At 34.9% G+C, this 19,771-nt stretch overlaps 1 protein-coding gene across 3 annotated transcripts in view; it reads right to left on the reverse strand.

Annotated features, from left to right (window-relative positions):
- Positions 1-500: 500 nt before the first annotated feature.
- Positions 501-19,771, reverse strand: part of MMUT (methylmalonyl-CoA mutase) — a 36,531-nt gene continuing 17,260 nt past the window's right edge. For all 3 annotated transcript variants that reach the window (XM_045498489.1, XM_045498487.1, XM_045498488.1), the window contains 6 exons: positions 19,319-19,434; positions 15,746-15,861; positions 12,109-12,240; positions 10,789-10,936; positions 6,459-6,626; positions 501-829 (listed from right to left, as the gene is read on the reverse strand). In XM_045498489.1, coding sequence (XP_045354445.1) covers positions 701-829; positions 6,459-6,626; positions 10,789-10,936; positions 12,109-12,240; positions 15,746-15,861; positions 19,319-19,434 — 809 coding nt within the window. In that variant the 3' untranslated portion in view covers positions 501-700. The remainder of the gene's footprint in view (positions 830-6,458; positions 6,627-10,788; positions 10,937-12,108; positions 12,241-15,745; positions 15,862-19,318; positions 19,435-19,771) is intronic.

Raw genomic sequence — 19,771 nt, forward strand, 5'->3', positions numbered from 1 at the left:
TCCTATATTAACAACCTAAGCACATTCATCTTAGGAAATACTTACAAGCATCCACTCTCCTGGTCTTGAGCCAAGCCCAGCAATAACAAAGTCACATGTTCATGCCCAAGAAGAAAGCAAAGTCAGATTTGAAGCAATATTCTGCCATTTCTCCCCTGTTCCAACTTTTGGGTCTAACTTAATATTCTTATTGAAATAATTCTGGTAGAGTTTGGTTGAGGACCACAACCACAATATGTTTCTCTACATAAATATGCTTCCTTATTTTTTCCAAGACAGGTGTAATTATTTTATTCATATATCAATTTTATTTTATCATGCTCAAGTCAATATAATGCTAAACTGAAGAATGAGACTAATCAGAAATTTGGGGGAGGGTAAAGTTTAATTTTTTTTAAATAGAAAAATAGTTTTGTAAGAAATACTTCAAATAAATATCATGATTTTCTGAAATAATACCACTGTCTAGAGTTTCTGATGAAGTACTGAGCATGTATTACAGAGTTTTTAAGTATATTTAATTTTTAAAGTGAAACTGTACATACACGCTTATAACATCACAAAATTCTTAAGTCAGGTATTTTAATGTAGTTTTAAGAAAGTACGTATCAGGGGTTGAATTAAATTGAACACACAGTTTTACTCTTTGACCATCATTGAAACACTATTCTAGAAAAAAAGCTAACTCAAAAAGAGGATGTTACACAGATTTCTGCTTCTTTTCCAAACACTTCTCAATATCACCAAGCACTTGAACGGCAGCCTTTGGAATTCGAGTCCCAGGACCAAATACACTGGAAACTCCGACTTCAAACAGAAAGTCATAATCCTGTTGAAAGAATTTGTTTAATTAATAAAAGAGACAATATTTAATTTCAAGGAAATGAAAGAAAAGGGCAATAAATGCTGCCCTTTCTTTGTCCCTGATGCCCCCAACTGTCTCAACTGGTACACTAATGGCATCTGGGGTTGAAAAATTCTTCCTTCACTGGGATTGCTAATAATAGCCATTAGCACCCCTTGTACTCAAAGTCATTAAAAGAACAAAGCATACTCTGCCCCTTTTCCAAATACCCCAGTGTGTGGTATGCGGTAGGAAGTTGTATGGCCCACTGATTGAGAACTTCTGAGCCCTAAGCCGTATAATTTCTCTCACCTAAATTTTTACTACTTGTCATTATTTGTGTTCAATTCAGTATCACATTATAGGTTTGAGCTTATAAGGCAATTTATTTCCTCTAAGGTATTTTGTCTGCAACTCGTGAATGGTGATACTCTTCTTTTGGGGAGTGTTTTATTTTGTTTTTTTTGTTTTTTTTTTTTTTTGGGTATAGTTGACACACAATGTTATATTAGTTTCAGGTGTAAAAAGTAGTGATTCAAGTTTATACACTATGCTATGCTCACCACAAATGTAGCTATCATGTGTCCTGTTATATCACTATTATCATATCATTGACTATATTCCTTATGCTGTCTGTGTCTTTCATTACCTTGACTTATTCATTCCATAACTGGAAACCTGCATTTCCCATTCCCTTTCACCCATTTAACCCAACCCCTACTCCCTCCCCTCTGGCAACCACCAGTTTGTTCTCTGTATTTATAGGTCTCATTCTGCTTTTTATTCACTCACATATTTTTTTTAGATTTCATATATAAGTGAAATCATATGGTATTTGCCCTTCTCAGTCTGACTTATTCCACTTAGCATAACACCCTCTAAGTCCATCTATGTTGTCATACATAAATGGCACAATCTCATCCTTTTTATGGCTGTGTAATATTCCATGTTTTTAATATACACATACATACACGCACACATATTCAATACAATTTGAATCTTTTTCAGTGAGACTACAGCCATATATTTGTATATAAAAATATTTAGGTGTCATAATGATTTCTTTTGAAAATGAAACCCTTCACACCCCACTGCTTCCATATCTTAGCTACTGCAAATAATACTTCAATAAACATAGCAGTGCATATATCTTTCCTAATTAGTGTTTTTGTTTTCTTTGGGTGAATGATGCTGCTTTGAATTTGGCTTTGTGAAGAAATCAGATTTTCTGTAAACAAAGATTAGCTCATTTAAAAACAAATTCTCCCATGTTGTTGTTGCTATTTGTTAATTTATTTTAAACAGTCTGAGTGAAAAGATTCCCAGGACACAAATACTGCTCCAGGCTGTAGTCTGTTTAAAAGTTGGAGTATCTGTAGCTATAATATTGAGTTTTAGGATATCCTCTAAATCCCTGATCCTTACCCACAAGGGTGATCACATATCCTAGGACATTCTGGTTTGTGCTTACTGTTGCAGTACCCTCTTTGTTTTTAGGAGTCCTTTTTCTATTGAGGTGTAATTGACATTTAATGTATTAGCTCTAGGTGTACCACATAATGATTCAGTATTTGTGTATATACTGAAAAACGATCACAGTAAGTCCAGTTAACATCCATCACCACACATAGCTACAAAACTGTGCATGTGTATGTGTGTTGAGAACTTTTAAGATTTACTCTTAGTAAGTTTTAAACATGCCCTACAGCATTATTAACTATAGTCATCATGGTGTATGTTACATCCCTATCACTTATTTATTTTCATAACTAGAAATTTGTAGCTGTTGACTACCTCCACTCACTTTGCCCATCCCCTTTCCCCTTGCCTCTGGTAACGACCAATCTGTTCTTTGCATGTAAGAGCTTCGGTTTTTGCATTTTTTAAAGATTTGCATATAAATGAGATCATATGGTATTTATCTTTGTCTAACTTATCTCACTTAGCATAATGCCCTCTAGTTCCACCCATGTTTTCACAAGTGACAAGATCTCATTCTTTTTTATGGCCAAATAATATTCCATGGTATATATATATACCACTTCTTTATCCATTCATCTGTGGATGGACACTTAAGTTGTTTCCATATCTTGGCTATTGTAAATAATGCAGGAAAAACAGAGGGTACATACATCTCTTTGGGTGTTTTCTTTCTTTTTTTTTTTTTTAATTTTTTTAACGTTTATTTATTTTTGAGAGAGAGAGAGAGAGAGAGAGAGAGAGTGCGAGTGGGGGGAGGGGCAGAGAGAGAGGGAGACACAGAATCCGAAGCAGACTCCAGGCTCTGAGCTGTCAGCACAGACCCTGACGTGGGGCTCGAACTCACAAACTGAGAGATCATGACCTGAGCTGAAGTCTGATGCTTATCCGACTGAGCCACCCAGGTGCCCCGAGTCAGTGTTTTCATATTCTTTGGATAAATACCCAGAAGTAGAATTGGTGGATCCCATGGCAGTTCTATTTTTAATTTAAAGAATCTCTGTACTGTTTTCCACAATGGCTGCATCAGTTTTGATCCACACCAACAACTCACAAAGGTATCCTTTTCCCACATCTTACCAACATTTGTTATTTCTTTCCTTCTAGAAAGAAGAATAGCCATTCTAACAGGTGTAAGGTGATAACTCATTGTAGTTTTGATTTGCATTTCCCTGATGCATCTTTTCATGTACCTGACTGGCTACTTGTATGTCTTCTTTGGAAAATGTCTATTCAGATCCTCTGCTCATTTTTTAATTAGACTGTTTTTACAGCACCCTTTTTAATAGCACCCATATTTGTTCTCAAAAGTGGTCACATTTAGATGATAAATTAAATGGTCATGCTAATTATCCCCGATGACTTTTTGCTGTTTCTTTTATTTCCTTGTAATACTCTTACAATATTATAATTCTTCAATGGTACTTAACACATCTTATTTAACTTTTCTTCTTCTAAGTCTGAACTTCTAAGGGCAGAGAACATTTCTAATCATTTTTATAACCTCAACATTTGACACATTAAAGATACCTCAAACACATCATTATTCTTGGGCAGGTGCTATAGATTTAAGATTTCATAAAAAAACTTGACGAAACAATAACAATGATCTCCAAATTGGGGATGGCCAAATGGATAAGTTATTTCATTCTATCTTTCCTAGTAATGCTATGAACCATTTATTCTCTCACCTGACTTGTGGATTTGGAAGGTGAGCTCACCTGGAAGAGGACCGTGAAATATTGCAAATGGAGAAAGGCTTCTTGACTTACCTAAGCCTTAACACAGCCTTATAAAATATACTTTAGTGAGGGGATAAAATGTGAGAATCAAGTAGATCTGAGTAAAGGGTATACAGGTGTCCTTTGTACTATTTCTATTATCTATTAGTTTGGAATTATTTTCAAATAAAAAGTTGTTATTTTAGGGGCATCTGGGTAGTTCAGTCAGTTAAGTGTTGGACTTCGGCTCAGGTCATGATCTTATGGTTTGTGGGTTTGAGCGCCGTGTTGGGCCCTGTGCTAACTAACATCTCAGAGCCTCAAGAAGCCCGCTTTGGATTCTATCTCCCTCTCTCTCTGTCTCTCCCCTGCTCACGCTCTGTGTCTGTCTCTGTCTCTCTCTCAAAAATGAATAAACATAAAAAAAAAAAAAAAGTTGGTATTTTAAAACATCCTCCACTGAACTGGCCGGGAGTATCATATTGCCTCCTTCATGAAAGAAGCAGGCATCACGAGGCTGCTAACCTTGCTGAAAATACTTGGAAGCCACTGCTTTTAAGAAGGTTAGAAAATCCAGACTATAGTAACACATACTGGTGAGGACAGACCATATTTATTTAATCAGGCTGCAGAAATGGTGAGCTCCACAATGGCAGTGGCTAAGTCGGCCTGATTAACTACTATATATTAGTGATTCCTAATTTAAAATCTAAATGACTTTCAACTGAGTAAGTACATTATTTTATATATTTACTGAAAATAGTGAAAAAATGTGTAAATGTTGATTGCTACAATTATATCATAAAGGATACTCATATTAACACACAAGTATGTCATTACAGAAAATAATCTTTAGTCTTTAAACTCATAGGGAAAAAAAAGTGTGTAAAATACCTACAAATGTTCTGAGTAATTCAAATATCCAGAGGGTTAACACAACTTGTGTGAAATATATTTCTTGAAAATGTCAGCTCACTTAGATAACAGGTTTCTGTTTTTTCTCAACTCATATTTCAATTTCAATATTTTGTGCAGCTTAACTATTTTGGTTCTTAAGTTTTAATATCATGTCTAAGAGCTTAGATATTATAGACTCTAAAACTGCAATACAGATATAAGTTTCCATACACAGACAATAAAGAATAAAAGTCCTTTATATTCCCAAATAGTCAACTATATTTGTGAAAATAATAGGCAATTAACAAAGTTTTGTGTTGACTATATCACTTTAGTATAGTGTTGTTAGAAAGAATAAATAACATAGCTTGCTTGCTAGTCCTATGTTATCATCAGTGTCACAACTTCATACATATATTTTCTGATTTCATAAGTAGTATATAAGTAACTATTATATATTCTGAGTGGTATGGAGGAAAAAAAATAGTAGACCTCGACATAAGATCATATTTCACCAAGAATTTCTGCTACTGTCTTTGTAGCATCTATCAATTATTTATTTAGAGCAATCACATGTATCTTCTACCTCTGTATGTTTTCTGTTCTCAATAAAAAAAGAAAACTTGACATAATGAAAAACTGGATTGGAAACAGACCAAATTTAGATCTTAACTATTTTAACTGATAGATAAGGTAATATGTGGAAAGTATCCCCCTACCCCATTAATAAATTAATTGACATCATTGATTGTTACCTAGCATTCATTTCTCCTTTTCTAATAGGATCCACATTTTTGTTCAAGAATCCACCTCTTCCCCAATCAGCCAATAATTTTCAGAACAGGCTGATTCTATTTATTTCTGAATTAGGATATTTTTGGCTCTAAGAAAACTATACCCCAATCAAATTAGCTTTAATGAAAAAGAGGTTTTATAAGACCATGTAAATGATACAGCTCTGAGTTAAGGCAGTATGTATGGATGGAAACATGAAAAAAATGAACAAGGCAGCTACTCTAAGACAACAGAAGCAAGTGCTGCTGACTGGTTAACTAAAGGACACACTTCATTACCAGGACAAAGAGTGCTCACTCTATCTGTGGCGAGGGGTTGATATATGCACTGTGTGTTTACCATTCTTCTCTATTCTAGCTGTGAAATTTTATTACTTTTATCCTATTCCTTTTCCATCATTCTATACCAAATATGAAGGAAGTACATCTCTATCTAGGTTACTAGTTTGCAAAGAGGTAATTCTCTCATAAAGAGAAGCTTTGCATACTGTTAAGTTAAATTATACATAATGAATTACAATCTAGTTTGAACAGAAAATACATTGCCCACTTTTGGACTCTTACTACAATTTACTTAGTAAAATCACCAGGAAATAATTTAGATCAAAATCTACAACAATTTTACCTTTAGCAAAAGTATACAGTAAATTGGAACTACATATAAACTAATATTACTCAGGATTCCCATCATAGCACTAGAAAAATACAGGCAATGAAAAATACCTGTGGTGGTATCACCCCTCCACACATGACAAGAATGTCTGGCCGTCCAAGGGAGTTAAGTTCTCTGATGAGCTCAGGAACTAGGGTTTTATGACCAGCAGCGAGCGTGCTCACACCCACGGCATGCACATCTGCATCCACAGCCTGCTGGGCCACTTCTCGGGGAGTCTAAACAATTAGAAAGTAAAGAGACAAATCATCAAGTTATTCCAAAAAGTATTTTAAAACTGTTACCTAGTAAATTAGCATTCCAAGGTTTTCCTCATTAAAAGTTTTGAAGTGACTATAACCTCATATTTCACCATTCTCAAATCATAAATACCAACTCATCCAATTGATGCAATAAACAGCAGGGCTGTATCGCTTCTAGCCCTAGAATTTATCAATTAGATTTGTTACATCAAAATATAGTTCCCCCCAAAACTTCTAAGACAAAGAGTATAGGCGAAATACATTATCTATTCATTACAATTTTTGAAAAATACATCTGTTGTCTTCCTTATCAACATTTATTGAGTGGTGATGCAGTACAAGACAACATGTTATAGTATCTATGAAGAGGTCAAAGACCAAACATACGATTCAATGTGAAAAGTGAATCTCAGGTTTTAAAGTAGAATGGGAAAGAGGTATGTTAGCAAGATGGCACACTAGGAAGCTCCAGGACCTCTGTCTCCCACGGAGACACTGAACTGACAGCAACATATGAATCGAAATAACCTAAGAACACTAGAAACTAGTGTTCTATAATACCCAGGCAAATGCATATATACTATATATACTATATAGAAACTATATATATATACTATATAGAAACTATATATAATACCCAGGCAAATGCATATATACTATATATACTATATAGAAACTATAATACCCAGGCAAATGCATAAGCAAGAAAAGAGATGGTGTCAAGAAGGCTGCTTTTCACGCATTAACTGGATTTAACCAGTGTGGCATACACAGTCATAAAGGATATTTTCATGTATTCAATTATGAATTGAGTTACCAGGACCATATTCATTCCCTGCAATGAGTTTGTAACATTTGCTCTTGATAATTTACATGCATTTAAATCACTTCATATAGGGGCACCTGGGTGGCGCAGTCGGTTAAGCGTCCGACTTCAGCCAGGTCACGATCTCACGGTCCGTGAGTTCGAGCCCCGCGTCAGGCTCTGGGCTGATGGCTCAGAGCCTGGAACCTGTTTCCCATTCTGTGTCTCCCTCTCTCTCTGCCCCTCCCCCGTTCATGCTCTGTCTCTCTCTGTCCCAAAAATAAATAAACGTTGAAAAAAAAAAAAAAATTAAAAAAAAAATTAAAAAATAAATAAATAAATAAATAAATCACTTCATATAAAAGACACATACAAGTTTCTCATTGTAAATACACTGTAAACTGAGAAATTGGGGAAGGAGAAGGCTATCTCAGAAACCACTTGCACAATAAGCTCAAAAAAATTACCAAAATCTGAGAATTTTCTTAGTTTGGCAATATTTTAAGCCTCATAATTTCAGTGTGAAAACAAAAGATTCTACACTCTTAGTAATGAAGCCATATTCAAGAGTATCTCTAAGAAAATCACACAGCAGATTGGTAAAACCTAGTCTGTGAGAAATATAGCCTATGAAATTAAAACCATTAAGAAAATGTGCATATTGTTGATATTGAGTTGTTAAAAGTAAGAAACCTAATTGACTTACACATGATTGATCATTCATATCATCCATGTTACCAAAACGTATTAGATTAAAATTCCACTTAATTCGGTTCCATGCTTTATGCTTAGATACACTAAACTGTATTTTATGTCAATAAATAGTGAACATTTTAAAACTTTAAATCTAATTTTTTTTTTAATGTTTATTTATTTTTGAGACAGAGAGAGACAGAGCATGAATGGGGGAGGGTCAGAGAGAGGGAGACACAAAATCTGAAACAGGCTCCAGGCTCTGAGCCGTCAGCACAGAGCCCGACACGGGGCTCGAACTCACGGACTGCGAGATCACAACCTGAGCCGAAGTCGGACGCTTAACCGACTGAGCCACCCAGGCGCCCCAACTTTAAATCTAATTTTAATGAAATCAGACACAGAACTACAGGATTCTACCTTCATCCACAGATAAGTTTTTCTTTTTTTTAAATGATATAGTATTATATTAACAAATTTGTGGTACTAAAAGGCAAATTATATTTTTATAGATGGCATGCAATAGGGAAATGAACTTTTAGCTCTTTGAAAAGTTCCTTTAAGTGCCAATTAATGACCATAGTTTTTAATTACTTTCATTTTATAAAATATATATATATATATATATATAGATATATATATATATATATATATTTCCCAAAAGCTAATTTTTAAATATTGGAAATGTATTATATTTGGTCAATATTTAAAACAAACAAAAAGCTGAAGTAAAAGGGAAGTAGCATATAAATAAAAAACTAGAATGAGAAAGTAGTCAACTTAAAGGAAGAATGAAAGCAATCTCAATACACGTATTTACTTAATTTAAAATATATTTGAGATGCTTAACAAAACCTACCTTAAATGTATTTATAAACTTACCTACGAACATAGTTCAAGGACATATCTCCATAGGTTCAGGCTAACTGAATTTCTTCTAGACACTCTAGAGTATTATTTAAAAATTCAAAAGGGAAAACTCTTATGGGAGATTCTACAAAGGGCGCGCCTCTTCAGGAAGGTTATTTCTTTACTTGTAAAAATGTAATCAATTTTTTAGTCTTCATCTTAGCTGACTCATCCACAGCATGGAATAATAGTACATTCTTTTCCTTGAAATTCTCCTTCCTCCTTAGTGTTCATCCCACTACTCACTCCATTTCCTTTTCCTCCTTTGCTGCCTCCTTCTCTTTTTCCTTTTAATGTTCAAGTTTTCATATTGCTACCCACACTCTTCATGAGAAGTTAAATGAGTTCTCATGGTTTCAAGTACTATTTACATACTGAGAAATCTCAAAATCTTATTTATAATAGAGGCCTTTCTTCTATGCTCCAGGCATGTATATCCAATTTACATGGCTGTCTTCATCTGAATGTTCCATAAGCTGATTCTCTTAAGCCTACCTCCATTCCCCATAAGTAACACCTTTATTAAATTTTCTTCACGATCCCGGCCAACTTCTGCTAAGACCCTGACACTGCCTGTGGGTAAGGCCTGCATTGCTTCTCACTCATTACTGAACATCTTAACTGGACTCCTTGCATCTAGGAAGCTCTTCTCAATCTGCTTAAGAAAGTGATTTTCCTGGAAAGTGAGCTTTCTAAAGTATAAATTTGATTGTCACTCTACCTAGACACCTTTGGGATAATGTTCAAACTCTGTAGAATGGCATACAATTATAATCTACACACCACCCCAAGCACTGTATTCTAATGTTACTGAACGTCCTACAGTTACCTGAAGGCATCATGCTTTCTCACGGCTCTGTACCTCTGCACCTCTGCTCAAGCCAACGCTTTTCCTAGCATGCCTTTCCCTGCCTTGCTCTCTATGCTTCCAAAGGCACAGCTCAAACATAAGTTCCTAGGATACTTGGGTAAGTTCCTTGTCCAAATGTTAATTACAGTAATTATTACTCTGTGTTTACTGATAAGTAAATCTTTCTCTGTTAGGAGCCTGTAACCTCCCTGAAGACAAAAATCATATCTTATTCAACTCAGAACCTAGCATCTGGTAGATGATCAATAAGTATGTAGTGGATAAAACTTTTACTATGGAAGTTATTACAATGTACTCAACCAAAGATATTTTGTAGAGAAGATTAAAGTTGTATCATTCTATAGAGAATTTCAGCTTCATTTACTTCTAACAAATTATTATCCTGTTGGGTCAAAGATTCTGTGACTAAATAAAATACTACTAGAGAGTAACTAAAAAGAAAACCTACCTATGAATCAAGCTCTCACTCTGATGGTTGATTTCCCTTTCAAAACATTTTTCATCAATCTGATGTGGGCTACCTTTTCCACAAATTATCAGACAAATCTCAATAAATAGTACGATGAGATCTTTGAAAGTAATCTTCAGTTTTAGAAACCTAATAACAGTTTAGTTACTGACACTGATTTTTACAAAGTGTGAGAAACAAGTACATTAACATAAATTCTATTTCTTTCTTATTTCTGTCATAATTAACTGGATTATATGCATTCAAAAATAAATTAAGGAATTTGTGGAATTCATTTTCTTCTTTTACACCTTGAAAAACATCATCATGGTTTATCATCTTTTTTACTATTTTTTCTAAATATAAGTGATTTACTACATTCTTTTTGAAGTTATCCCAACATTTTCAGTACCTGAAAAAGAGGACCTATGTCCACATCAAAACCAAGATCGGCAAATCCTGTAGCAATAACTTTTGCTCCTCTGTCATGTCCATCTTGCCCCATTTTTGCCACAAGAAGACGAGGTCTGCGACCTTCACGTTCCATGAATTTATGAACCCTAAGAACATTTTAAAATATAATACTTATTAAAAAATAATAAAATAAAATAAAATACAAGTTATATGTTAATTGTCCAAAAGTAAGATATAAAATCTATAATGTATTCACAGTAAATCTTTCAAGTTTATGTAAAAATACCTTTTTACATCCATTACTCACATTTTATGAATATCTCTATTTTACATTGAGAATTCCATTAAAGCCTGGATATGCTTACCACCTTCCCTCACAGAGGAAAGTCTGAAAGATGGCCCACCTATAAGCCCATAATACTTGAGAACATCACAGTGAAGACAAGAAAATGACAATTTTTTTCCTTCTTAAACCAGTCTCCAGCGTATAATATGCATAAATACTTAAAAAGAAGTTTAAAAATGCCTTTCAGAGTCATTCATACAAATGTAACTCACTGGCTGCTTTGAGCTGTCCATATTTCACCTACCCATCACAAGTGTGAACTCCTTCAAGCTGACTGCAATGTGGTGATTTCTAATGACATATAATCAAAATACCTTCTAACTTAAACCAATAAATTTACAGCCCAGATGAAAAAATACATTTGCTTTTGTTAAAAGAAAAAAAAAATCCATTTTGATGACTTTCACCTTGGATGTTTTGGTATTTATCTCATCTATAAGTAGTGACATAAAAAGTGGAAAATTTGTTATAAAAGTTGAGAAAAACAATCATCAGGAAGCTACATTTACACATGGAAAGCATGATCAATTTGTATTAATTTATAGTTCCTAATCATGCTTGACAATACTATTTATTGTCCATTCAGTGAGACTGATTTTAATTTACGCATAGATGGCAACCAAATTATTTATTTTCAAACATGAAAATTATTTTATAACTATTTGAAAATTAAACAATTCGAATAAACTTAAGAATGTAAGTATACTATAATAAGGAGACTGAAATTTAAGTATCTGGGGGATATGAAGCAGTATCAACGCTAGTTGAACAAACATTTGTTTTAATTAGAAACTCTTAAAGGGAACTATAGTGAAAATTGAAAATATTATTTTAGTAAACCTACAGACTAACGGGAAAGTCCATTCAAATGTTTTCCAAATGGTATGTGAGAAAATTAAGCCCGCAACTGATTCATTGGGATTATGTTCACAGAAAAGATGGCATTCTGGTTTAAGAAATCTCATTTATTACCTCTGGATAGCAAATGATATCTCTTTACTTTCTCCAAATTCCTGCCGATAAGCTCCACTGACCATACGATCATTAGCTTTATGTTCACCAAATACCTTTTTCATAGCATCTGTGATTTCTCCAACTGTACATCTAAAATATTAAAATAATAAAATAGAGGTTCTGTTAACATCATTATTTGAGATAAAAAAATATTTACTTTAATATTCAATATAATAGGACACAATTTATTACCTAAGTAAAAAGTAGGCTATCAAAAAATATGGTATTTGTCTTTCTCTCACTGATTTATTTCACTTAAATAAAAATGTTTTCTACTGCACTGATGAAAGCTTCTTTCCTCAGAATACTTATGAAAAATGATTCTGGATGCCTCTATACATAGTAATCTTTCTCCCTCTCTTTTTTTTTTTTTTTTTTTGGTACAAAAAGGTGATTTTATTAAAGCATGGGGACAGGACCCATGGGCAGGAAGAGCTGCCCCGGGATAGTAAGGAGAGACTGATTATATACTTGGGAGTTGGGGAGGTAAAGTCAAGGGGGAAGTTTCCAAAGGGATTTTCATATGCTAAAGAAGAATCACAGGGGGCCTAGCCATTGTCAACCTAAGGTTGTTTTTCCCTCTAGCAAAGCATTAACATTAGGACAGTAGGGAATTTAACATTTTTGAAACAAAAAATGGCTGACTTAAAAACTATAAATAGACAAGCATGTAAAGATTACTGAATAATTCACCAATTAACAATACAACTAGGGCAGGGGGTGGGGGGCTTGGGGAGGGCTGGGTGGCTCAGCTGGTTAAGCATCCAACTTTGGCTCAGGTCATGATCCCACAGTTTGTGGGTTCGAGCCCTGCATCAGGATCTGTGCTGACAGCTCAGAGCCTGGAGCCTGCTACGGATTTTGTGTCTCCCTCTCTCTCTGCCCTTCCCCCACTCACACTCTGTCTCTCTCTCTCTCTCTCTCTCTCTCTTAAAAATAAACATTAATGGGGCGCCTGGGTGGCACAGTCGGTTAAGCGTCCGACTTCAGCCAGGTCACGATCTCGCGGTCCGTGAGTTCGAGCCCCGCGTCGGGCTCTGGGTTGATGGCTCGGAGCCTGGAGCCTGTTTCCGATTCTGTGTCTCCCTCTCTCTCTGCACCTCCCCCATTCATGCTCTGTCTCTCTCTGTCCCAAAAATAAATAAACGTTGAAAAAAAAAAATTAAAAATAAACATTAAAAAAAAATTTTTTTTTAAATACTACAGGGCAAAGAGCAAGATTCCCATTGATACTTTTTGATAAAAAGTCTTTTAGCATATTCCATTCATTTGTTTATTAATTCATTCAACATTTATTGAGTGTCTAATATAGGGCAAGCATGGTAAGTGCCAGACATATGGTAACAAACAAGACTGGAGGAAGGGGAAAAGAAACCTGCTCTCACAGAGCTTACCATCTAGTCAGAGGATACAGACAATACATATGAACTCAAATCAATTAATATGGATTTCATATGAAAATAAGTACTATGAACACACTAAAAAGGTGAAATCTGGTGTCTGGAAAAGCTATTCTGAAGATAATGAAGATAAAGCTTTTGAACTAAGATCTAAATAATGAAAAGGAGAAACTGAAGGGAACATGAAGGAGAATGGAAAAGTGTTTGAAAAAGAAAATACTAAGTGCAAAGGTTCTCAGAGGTAAAAAAAGAAAACAAAACAAAAAAACCAAAACATGTTCTATGTTTTAAAAATAGAAAGAAGGACACTGGGGACACAGCATAATGAAGGAAGCAGAATAAGGTTGGGTCAGAGAGAGAGGCCAGAGTCACATCTCACACAATCCTGCAGGCCATTGTAAGATTAGGTTTTAATTTAAAAGCATGAGAAACCTCTGGAGGATTTTAAGCACAGAACTCACCTTATTTAAGAAGTTAAAACTGAAAAACAAAAATAAAAACAAAAACCCAACCCACATACTAGTTATCCTACCTCTTAAGTACTTAAAACAACATGTTAAAAAAAAAAAAGTTAATAAATAACAAAAGCAAAAATAATTCACCAATGACATCATGTATGGAGAGAAAATTTTTTGTGGTTCACTTGCTTTTCTGCATGTCCTATGAGGCAAAGTACTGACTGACCTTTATTTTGGGGTATCCATTTAAAGATACCTATGAATAGCTTTGGAAGCCTTGCCTACCTCTGGACAAAGAGTAGTTTTGTGTACTGTCAAAAATAAAAATGTCTATGCTCGAAAATACATCAAACTTCTCAACCTGCAAATGAGTGACATGGATTCACTACAACAGCTTGAAATGTCCTGAGCCAGGGGAAATACACAGGATTAATACACTCTACCCATCCTGCAGGAGGCGGTGAAGGAGGCGTAGCTACCTCTGAAGGGCTTCAGTGGGTTTTTCTGTTATCACTTGCTGAAATTCTTGAAAGGCTGGTTCATCCTTTCTCATCTATGAATACTTTTAACCCTTTCCCAAACCTTGTTAGAAAGCTTCAGTAACTGGTCACTAAACAGAATTAAGTACTTCTGCATTAATGAACTCTAAATCAAAGTCTGTTTGATTTTTAATACACCTTTAATAGCTCCACATGCTTCCAAAATAGGCCGGCGGGACACAACTGGACCCTAGAGTATCATGAATAATGAATGCTCTATCTGCTCAAACCCTGGTGCCATCCAAGTATTGTAAATGAATAAAATGTCTTCGGTGGCCCCGCTGTTGGGCTAGCTGGCCTACCAGCTGCACTGCATCCTGCACCACATCGTGGAACTCGAGTTCCTGGGGGTGGTGAGCCCACTACCTTTCATCCCATGAAGGAAAGGAGAGGGCTTACCTATGTCTCCTGCTCAGAGAAGTTTCATGATGCCCTTGGTGAAGAACATATGTGAGTTCACTTATAATTCGTTACCATCTAACTGCTGAGATGACTGACCTCAGCTTTACTCTGGAGATGAGAAATGAGCACACACACCTGAACAGTTCTCACTACCTTATTTTGCCAGTAACTGAATTTGACAAAAATCGATCACTTCTGCTCTGTTTTGTTCATCTATCTGTAGAAATGTTTAGATCTATTTAGCTAGTTACTAGTAAGATGGACTTTCTCAAAATCTGACATCTGTGTGCTTGGTATTTTTTAAGTATTAATGTTTCATTTTTTAAATTTTATTTAGAAGGATTAAAGCCTCGTAATGTTTACATGTTTAAAAAAACATATGAATGTCGCAAGTGCACAGATATTTAAGAAAAACAAAAATTAACTTCATTTGCACTTCCAATATTTTCTTTTAGGCTCACAAGGTTTATAGAAGCAACCTTTTATTTAAGTACACTTTGAAAATCTCAACTGGTAAACTTTTAAAAATTTTTTTTATTTCAGAAAAAGAGAGAGAGAGAGAGACTGAGAGGGGGGCAGAGGCAAAGACAGAGAGAGAGAGAGAGAGAGAGACAGAGAGAGAGAGAGAGAGAGAATCTTAAACAGGCTCCACACACGAGGGGCTCAATCCCACCACCCTGAGATCATGACCTGAGCTTAAATCAAGAGTCAGATGCTTAACCAAGTGATCCACCCTGGCACCCCTAAACTGGTCAACTTCTGGTATTTGGAAATCTCCGAACTTAAATATCATCACCTTGCACGAGCTGCATCCACTGCAAGAGCCAAAATATTCCCGTCTCCACTGGCAGCACATGCAGTCAATGCAGCAAGACATCGTTCAGCCAAGGTTTCATCCCTGCTGGATTTGACCTTATGGAAAAGGTCAAGAAAAGGGTCAATTTACATGAAAAAAAGAACAAAACAGAGATCAGGAGATTAGACACTGATATATGTCATATGGAAATTGTTCCATAATCTTAACCACAAAAACAAAAGAAAAAAAAAGGAGAGAATAATATGTATCCTAGGTCTGATATTCATCCAATTTGTTCACTTACTCATTCAATAAACATTTAAAACAATACTGAATTCTGCATAGCCCTGATAAATCAGAAATACACAGGGCAATGATAAATAACACTGAAGCCTCTCCAAAATAGTACATGCTACTTAGGCTTTACTAATGTAACAAGACATCAAAAACAAGTAGGTCTTTTATATGGAAGGCACACTAAAGAATAATAGTGACAAGGAAGAAAAAATAATAATAGATTACAACATAGAGAATATTTGTTATACATTGTTTTCCCTAGCTAACTAACAATATATTGGTAATAATATGTATGTATATTGTTTTTCTTCTTCTCAAAGAGAAAGAAAGAGACAGAGATGATGAGAAATACTGCAGCGGAGACAGAAAGACCATGAAAAGCACAGTCAAAACCTTTTCCCCTCAGATCCTAGCTCTACTCTGCTCCGCCAACAATCTGCCTAAACAAAGTTACCTAAAATCCAATTTTTTACAAGTTTGCACCACCTATAAAAGAGTCTAAATATGATACTACTCAAGATGCTACTAAAATCATATAATATCTATAAGCAGAAGTGGATCAAAAATCTTACACTAAAGGCAAGGAAAAACCCAACTCCATTAACATTACCGAATTTCTCTCTTGCCTGAAATAAAGTTTAACACCATTTGTGGTAAATGGAACGCCTCAAGCTGTAAGGGTGCAGAGTTAATAAAAGTGTAAAGTATAAGAGGGGAGAAAAGGGCTTTTCCAAATATAATATATGTTGAGACTTTTGTGATGACTCAAAATAAAATGATATATCCTAAGGAGGACCTTTTAAAAAAGTGATAAAAATGTGAGAGAGGAGGTATCTTCTGCTGGAGGGTGAAAATGGAAATAATGCCATTAACTGTAATAGAAAAATGGAAAATGATAGTGGTGCATGCAGTCTAACTGAACAAACTCTTACATTCTTTTTTTTTTTTTTTTTTTAGAGAGAGAGCACACTGGAGTGGGGGAGAAAGGCAGAGGGAGAGAGAGAGGGAGAGAAAGAAAGAGAGAGAGAGAGAGAGAGATAAAGAGAGAGAGAGAGATTTTCAATCTTAAGAAGTTCCACGCTCAGTGTGGAGCCCGATGCAGGGTTCAATACCACAATCCTAGGATCATGACCGGAGCTGAAATCAAGAGTCAGATGCTCAACCGACTGAGTCACCAATGTGCCCATGATTCTTAAAGAACATCTAAACAGAAGAGAGAAAAAAGTCGTATCTTAAACTATCACAGAGAAAGTAAACACAGAAAAAGCATTAATGATAACTAAAGAATTTCAAGTTTCTTGTGGACCACTTTCTTGTACCATACACAAAAATAAATTCAAAATGGATAAAAGACCTAAATGTGAGACAGGAAGCCATCAAAATACTAGAGGGACACAGGCAGCAACCTTTATCATGGCCACAGCAACTTTTATAAGACATGTCTCCGGAGACAAGGGAAACAAAAGCAAAAATGAACTATTGGGACCTCATCAAGATAAAAACCCTTCTGCACAGTGAAGGAAACAATCAACAAAACTAAAAGGCAACCTACGGAATGGGAGAAGATATTTGCAAATGACATATTGGATAAAGGGCTAGTATCCAAAATCTATAAAGAACTTATTAAACTCAATACCCAAAAAATAAGTAATTGAGTTAGGAAATGAGAAGACATGAACAGACATTTCTCCAAAGAAGACATACAAATGGCTAACAGACACATGAAAACATGCTCAGTATCACTGAACATCAGGGAAATACAAATCAAAAACCACAATGAGATACCACATCACACCTGTCAGAATAGCTAAAATTAACAACTTATGAAACAGCAGATGATGGCGAGGATGCCAAGAAAAGGGAACCCTCTTACGCTATTGGTAGGAATGCAAACCGGTGCAGCCACTCTGGAAAACAGTATGGAGGTTCCTCAAAAAGTTAAAAATAGAACTATCCTATGACCCAGCAATTGCACTACTAGGTATTTATCCAAAGGATACAAAAATGCTGATTCAAAGGGACACATGCACTCCAATGTTTATAGCAGCACTATCAGTAATAGCCAAATTATGGAAAGAGCTCAAATGTCCATCGACTGATGAATGCATAAAGAAGATGTACATATTTACACACACACACACACACACACACACACACACACACTGGAATATTATTCAGCCATCAAACAGAATGAAATCTTGCCATTTGCGACAACATGGATGGAACTAGAGTATATGATGCTAAGCAAAATAAATTAGAGAAAGATACCACATGACTTTACTCATATGTGGAATTTAAGAAATAAAACAGATGAACACAGAGGAAGGGAAGGAAAAATAAAGTAAGATAAAAACAGAGGGGGAGGCACAGCATAAGAGATTCTTAACTATAGAGAACAAACTGAGGGTTGCTGGAGGGGAGGTGGGTGGGGGATGGGCTAAATGGGTGATGGGCATTAAGGAGGGCACTTGTTAGGGTGAGCACTGGGTGTTGTATTTAAGTGATGAATCACTAAATTCTACTCCTGAAACGAATACTACACTATATGTTAACTAACTTGAATTTAAATAAAATCTAAGAAAAAAAATTCAATTTCTTGCTTTGGAAATAACAGTAATTATAAAAGCCAGAGATTAAAAGACCACAGTAGCTTCATACAAAATAAATATATAGATTATAACTATAAGAATGTTTTATCTATTTTAGTATTTCACATATTTTGATTCAGCTCAGTGAGAAATTGGCAATAAAGCTAAGATAATATCTAGTTTCAATTAAAATAAATATATTTCATTTACAAATGGTATCTTACTAAAGTACTATTAAAATATATTTGAATTAAAAAAAAGAAAAAAACAGAAAGCAAATGATTCTTTCATAGTGGTATCAGGAACCATGGGCTAATGGAAACAAATCAGTGAGAAGCCCTGGGTTCATATACTCTGAACTTAATTTTTAGTTTTGAGTGAGTTATATAATCATTTAAGCCTTTGTTTTAATCTGTAATTTATGGGAGGTGTTATTACAGTGAGATTTTTAATAATAACATATAAGTTTCACAGAGGCAGCTGTCTTGGTTTAAAATGAATTTGAGTCTTAGCTGTTCAATTATTTATTCTGGGCAAGTTTCTCAATCTCCCTTATCTTTAGTTTCCTTAACTTTAATATGTTGGGAAATAATACCCACCTCATGTGGTTGTTGTAAGGATTAAACAAGACAATGTAAGGGTTTACACAATGCCCAGAAAGCACTCAAAATATGATAGCTATCATTACCTTCTTGAGTTTTTCAATCTGCTTGTTACGTACTGATGTATTATCAATCGCAAGAACATCCACAGATTCTTCTTTTTCCAATTGGTACTTATTTACTCCAACAATCACTTCAGAACCTATCAATTTCCAAGAGGAAAATAATATGTAGATTCTATTCATAAATACTTCCCTAATAGTAATGCTCTGATCATCACATACTTTGCTTATAAGCTTAATATTTTTAAATAGTATTCTTAAATCTTAATGAAACTTCAATATAGATCAACAAATCACAACAAAATGGGGGTGAGAGGGGAAAGAACTGGTATATATAAGCTCTCTTTAAGGGAGGATTTTTATTATTCTCTCAAACTATAAACTTTCTCAGAGTTTCTGATAAATCCTCTTCTACAACTACAAAATTAAAATAATAGCAGCAAATAAAGACTTATAAAGGAGAAAATTAACATCCAA

The sequence above is a fragment of the Leopardus geoffroyi genome, chromosome B2 (assembly GCF_018350155.1).
Source record: "Leopardus geoffroyi isolate Oge1 chromosome B2, O.geoffroyi_Oge1_pat1.0, whole genome shotgun sequence".
NCBI classification, from domain to species: Eukaryota; Metazoa; Chordata; class Mammalia; order Carnivora; family Felidae; genus Leopardus; species Leopardus geoffroyi.